This window comes from Sitodiplosis mosellana, unplaced genomic scaffold (assembly GCF_009176505.1).
Source record: "Sitodiplosis mosellana isolate CC-2019 unplaced genomic scaffold, AAFC_SMos_1.0 Smas_scaffold_3, whole genome shotgun sequence".
Classification (NCBI taxonomy): Eukaryota; Metazoa; Arthropoda; class Insecta; order Diptera; family Cecidomyiidae; genus Sitodiplosis; species Sitodiplosis mosellana.
The window spans coordinates 454,860-460,859 of NW_022595246.1; the positions used below are offsets into that span (position 1 = coordinate 454,860).

The following is a 6,000-nucleotide window of genomic DNA, read 5'->3' on the forward strand; positions in this document are numbered from 1 at the left end:
ATGTTTATTCACATAATTTTTATTAGCTGCAAATAGATCGGCAGACATGTGCATTTGAAGGCGAGAGAGAATGCATGGGAAACTAGCTAAATGTGTCATATCGAGATTATGTCATGGAGAGATTATATCTCAACGTTTCGAATGTATGTGTGTGACATTTAAACCTGTGGCTATAATTTTTGTTCTCAGAAGAATTAGAAAGAAACAACCATGGATATAATTCATTTATGCTTGTAAAATGACAGAAAAGTGGATTTTTTGCGAGAACAGCAAAAGTTGACGTGCTTAAAATAAATTTTAAAGCTTTTAAGCTTCTAAACAAAAACAAAAAAGTGGTTGGTCATTAAAAATGATTGATTTAAATTATGAATATGGAATACGATGTTCATGTTAAGCAATTTTTGAGTTGAGTCTGTCGTTTAGCATGCAAATTCGAAAGAATTCACCAAAGAAATCGTCTCTCACTATATCAGCAAAAGTTGGACCAAGCAATTTTTATTATAGCTTAACGAATGATTTCAATATCGAAGAACAAAACAAAAACGATAATTGGATTGCAAAAAGGCTATTTAAAATCTACACGATCGAAGATCGGCTGGATTCTGCAATATTTTGCAATCAAACAAATTAAATGAACATATAGTGAGAAATGGTGGAACAATAACAACAGCAACAACAACAAAAAGTCCAATTCATAAATTGAAAATGTTGGTTGGATTTGGATTTGGACGCGTGCGTGGGAAGACCTCGTGTCTATGTATACCTTAATGACATCGTTGAATGGGGCTATAATAATTCATTAATTTATGCGGCTGTACTAACACGCGCGTTAAATCGTTGTGGTTGGTGGTGGTGGTTGTGCCGCAACGATCACGCGATAATTGAACTCTACATCGTTATTCTTATGAAGATGTTTTCTTTTATGGCAATGGAATTTTGCAAATCCGTCCAGAATGAAGTGTAATACCATTTAAGATCTAGTGAATACAGGTGAATCAATGATGTTTCGCACTCTTAATCTAAGACGAACAGAAAAAAAACAACAAAATCACTTAATTAAGCGTCCAAAATTGCTTTCGGCACACATATTTACTACAATTTGCACGAAATGCGTGCAAATTTTCATTGGCATAGTTGCACAACTGTTGAATAGTCAATAGTATAACTTAATTTGTGTGCTTGTACAAGGAAGAGAGAGAGAGCAGCACATACACGAGGTGCATTTCCTTTGGCGGCACAACCTTTTTAACTAGAGTAGAAAATGCATCGATGCATATACATAAAACTAAATCAAAAAAAGTCTCTCTTTCTGCTTGGATTGCTGTTGCCAAAGTCATGTACTTACAATCAATAAAGCCAATGGGATGAAGAGAGAAAAAATCGGTGATCGTTTTTTTTTCATTCTGCATTTTTTTTCTCTCTGTTTTTATTTCTCGTAATGTCAAAACGGGCTAAAACTAGACATATCTTAAGTCGATTGTGGTTCGGATCACAGTAGAGACAGATACAATGAACGCCTACTTACCTTTACGGAAATTACACGCTTGTTTTTCGACCCGTTCGGTGGAAACGATTTTTTTTCTCCTTATTCTGTGTATTTCGTTTCATTTGTTGTTCCGTTTTGTTATTGTTTTTGTTATTGTCCCGCTTTTTTTGTCTCTCTTCACCTTGATATTGCCCGATTTGGTGTGTCGTGTGCAAAAATTTCAACCAGAAATACACTGGTCCTGTGATATTTGTGTGCTTGCACGACACACGCCGAAACAGACGAAACAACAAGAAAAAAAAGCAGCACACACCACATGTAAATAAATAAGTTGGCAGCCGCACGGCCATAACAAGAGAATCAAAGAAAAAAAAGACCGAAATTATTTATAAAATTGTAAAGGTCCATCAGAAGTAGTGTTTTATTCGTCGATTAATCTATTTCATTCATTCATGATGTTCACTCGTTTGTCCCATGTGTATTTAAGTTGTATCGTGCTTCTCTGTCTTTTTCTCCTATTCTCTCGCTCGCATAGATGCCAATTTTACCATGGAATTCTTAATTGATTTGTTATTTGTGGTTGCTACTTTATCTTCGCGATGAACAAAACGCGACCTCTTCTGAAAGCGACAGACAGAGCAGCACTGTCATCGCGCGCCTATTTCACAGAACGAAAGCGAAAACATGAAATGGAACAGAGCAGAGCAGCAGCACCATCAGAAGAAAGAAGAAGAAAAAAAACCCATCGAGTCTTAACCAAATTGAGATTTTATCGTTGTATTGATTGTTTTGAATTGGATGGAAGAATTACGTTTGATCGTCTGATTGAGACACAGGAGGCTGAGACTGAGACCTATTCTCTGCCAATTACCGCATTTAAACAGTCATTCAGTTGTCGTTGTTCGTCAAGTGATGAATGTTTATTGCTTGGACTGTGCGAAACGTTTTCCAGATAGTATTCAAAAGGAGCGCTTGGGCTAGAGACAGTGAGCGAGAGATATATACATAAAGCAAATAAAACAAATCACAATGTGGTTAAAATCGTTTTTCGAGCAACGCGAATTGATGTAATTTGTTTGCAATTTAATCCTTATCGATTCTGTCTCTGCCCTGCAGACACATTTTCAACACGAAATTGTTTTACATCAATTTCATTCATTTTGTCATTAATGTTGTTGTAATTTGTGAAAAGAAACAAAAAAAAATCTGCATTTTTATTTCGTGTATATAGTTTAGTCTGTTTACTGATTTCGTGTGGTTGTTTTTTTTTCGTTAAATATAGACACCAGTCGTCGAATACGTTGGGTCGGCTCAGTAAGAGCACCAATCGATTGCAGACATCTCCATCACATTTGGACTATGATTATCGCAGTGCACAGACGTTGCCACGTAAATTGGAACACAAGCCGATGCATTCGTCGGCAATTAACATTGCCATTGTGAATAATGTACGACCATCGACGGCACAGTCATCGTCACAAGGACCAGCAAAACCGGCTCGCACATACAAATCGATCAACCGAAGCAAGAGTTTCAATGTGCACGGTTTGAATGGCACAAATAATCCTAGTCCGATTTACATGGAAAAATTGAAACGCAACGTTAGCCATCACTATCGATCGAATCCGCATTTGAATGAGGAAAAATCAGCATTGCGCAGTCCGTCCATCGTGAATTTGATCAGCCGTAGCCAACGTGATTTGAGTAAAATCGATGAAAATGGTTTCGGTAGCAGCAATCCGATCAGTGGCAGCACTTATGATGTACGACGCAATGGATATCAACGTCATCATTCGCCCGTTCATTACTCAAAGAATATTCCGGTCGATCGACGAGCACATTCCCTTTTGCGCACCACATCCGATAATTATCGCACCGAAATGGACTCACCACTTCGTAACGGGCATTATAAATACGGCTTAGAACGGAATTTGCAACGTGAACGCGAATCCTCGTTGGGCTCCCGGTCACCGCTTACGATCAACAAAGACACAGCTGCCATAATACGTCGCAATAGCTCGAGCACCGAAGACTATTCGGAGACATACAAAACCACAACTCGATCCGAAGATCCATATCGTCCGAGCGTTACAAACACTGTACATAATTTCACGAAAAAAACAAATCCAGCAAAAAATGGACGCGGCCCCGAAACGGTCGAAACATCTGAACGCAAATCCGTAACAACTAGTCGATACCGAAACGGCAGCGGTGGTGGTGGTGATGCATATTCAAATAATCTGCGGTATGTGCCCGATCGTGAGATGCGAAAGAATTCGGGTAGTCCTGTAGTCATTGAAGTGCGCAGAAAATAAAAAGCGCAGACAATGAAAAAAAAAGAGAATCGTTTTTCGTTGAAAATATGCAATTTGGAACACAAAGTGAATGAAATTCATGTGACAAAAAAAAAAACAACAATTTTATTTCGTTTTTCTAATAAAAACTTTAATTTAAAAGACAAAAAACTACAAAATTCCTCACACATACAAACACACGCGTCTAATACTTCGGGAATCGGCTTTGAGTTCATTTGGTGCAATTCCAAATAAATGTTCAAAAGTCATTTCCTACTTCTTCTTTATCAACTTCTTCTTGTTTCGTCCACACAATGTTTCAATTGTGTGTTCGTCTCTATTTTTTTGTACGTTTAATTTTAAATGAATTTTCATACACTAATTTTAACATAATTCTTTGTTTGTTTGATCTTGTTGCATGTGCGGTGGCGGCGGCACGCCACGGAAAAATGTGTCTAATTAGCAAAAAATGAAAACAAATCGCAAAAACCCACAAATGGACAAAACGGAAGTGAACATACATCGATTTTCGTGTAAAGGTGGTTTTTTTTTCTTGTTCGTTCTTATTTTGGTGTTACATGTAGCGAGACAACATTTTGATTGCGAATGGATATAAATATTTTGTTTAGGGAAATGAGTCAATCGGTAAAGCATCCGCAGAGGATTATCGGAATGTTAAATAGAAGCACAAACAGAAGCATGAAATAGCCACAACAATTATACAAAGACTTTAATACGCTTGCTACTACTTCAATATTCTCTCTCCATAAATGGTGTTCCCATAAGGAATGACTTTTAATTTTTGACAAACAAACAAACAACAAAAAACAAATATAATGGAAACAGAACCAATCCAGCGTAATTTGTAATGTTATTTAAAGTAATTCACGCGTTTATTATTATGTATTAACAATCGCATTAATTGTGCGAACAACACAGACAAATAATTCTAATGCTCCACTGTAAAGTACACATACACACGACACACAAATTGTGACACAATAAAAAAAATCACTGAAGAAATCAATCGCCCATGTAAATTGACTCGTCTGTTTATATTTTTTTATATTTCGGACACATTTTTTTTCTCCTCTCGTTTTTTATTGTATTAATTTTGACTAATAATTATGGCAGAAATATTTCATGTCTTTTTTTTCTAAAACTGAGTAACAACAATATTTTGTATTGCAATTAAGTGTATCGATAAATCGTAACATTAAAATTCAGTTATTAAGAGAGAAAAAACACACGCACGCAACTATTGTTTCATTTCGTTGTTTTATTAATAAATAATCGATTTTATTACAGATTCATGGAAAAAATTCTTAGTTTCTAATTCAACTGAAACGGCTTGTGATCGCAGGTCAAGTGATAATGAATACTTTATTTAAAATGTTCCGAACAAAAAAACAATTCTGAAATCGATAGAGTTCAACGGCTTGATAGAGTCTTTAACGATGCAAAAAAAAAAATCAATCTGGAAATCGCACACAAGCTACTTTGCTTGACACATCGAATTGGAGTGTCCTTTGTGACAAATATCCGAATTTATTTGAAACTCACATTTCAAAGCTTACATCCTAAGAAACCCGCTACGTTTAATTGTTCAAAAAAAAGAAAGAATCTCTTCTATTCACGCGATAAGACTTGAAAATTTAAAACTTCGTTCAATCAAAAAAAAATGGTAAGTTCAGTTCACTCATCCTAATCTGCTTAGCTCTAATTCAATTTGACTCGAAATGGTAGGTATGAAAATTTAACTACGACTTAATGCATATAAACACTGTGTAAAAGAGAACAAAATCGCAAAATTCAATTATTCCGACTTTGGATCGTCATCAGTAATGGCATCTTCGTCGCATGTGTCGTCGGCTGCTTCATCACTTGTGGAATCGTTGGTGAGCATGGAATCAGAGGCGACCACGGTGCGGCCAATCATTGATAGATCGGCATTGATATTGCTCGGTAATCCACTGTCATTGGCCTCACCTTCTTGTTCATGAATGATTTCTGTTAGCAATTCGACGAGATTTCTCGATTCCTCCAACATTGTGCGCGATATGTCGAGCTCTTCTTCCAAACTGGCCACTTTTTCGTGCAATTCTTCGTTTTCTTTCAACGAAATGTCCAATGCAACACGACGCTTCTCGGCTAATGTCTTCCAATATCCATCACTTGGCTCACCTTCGGTCGTAAGGTCCTCTTCGATGACACGATTTT

General features: G+C 36.6%; 2 protein-coding genes across 7 annotated transcripts in view; one reads left to right on the forward strand and one right to left on the reverse strand.

Moving 5' to 3' along the window:
* LOC129565965 (uncharacterized) overlaps window positions 1-5,033 on the forward strand; it is a 105,468-nt gene extending 100,435 nt beyond the window's left edge. For all 6 annotated transcript variants that reach the window (XM_055441390.1, XM_055441385.1, XM_055441386.1 and 3 more), the window contains one exon: window positions 2,769-5,033. In XM_055441390.1, coding sequence (XP_055297365.1) covers window positions 2,769-3,801 — 1,033 coding nt within the window. In that variant the 3' untranslated portion in view covers window positions 3,802-5,033. The remainder of the gene's footprint in view (window positions 1-2,768) is intronic.
* An 8-nt stretch (window positions 5,034-5,041) lies between these two features.
* Window positions 5,042-5,994, reverse strand: LOC129565981 (uncharacterized). The gene has a single exon (XM_055441460.1). The coding sequence runs from the start codon at window positions 5,828-5,830 to the stop codon at window positions 5,597-5,599; it is 234 nt and encodes a 77-aa protein (XP_055297435.1). The 5' UTR covers window positions 5,831-5,994; the 3' UTR covers window positions 5,042-5,596.
* Window positions 5,995-6,000: the final 6 nt, after the last annotated feature.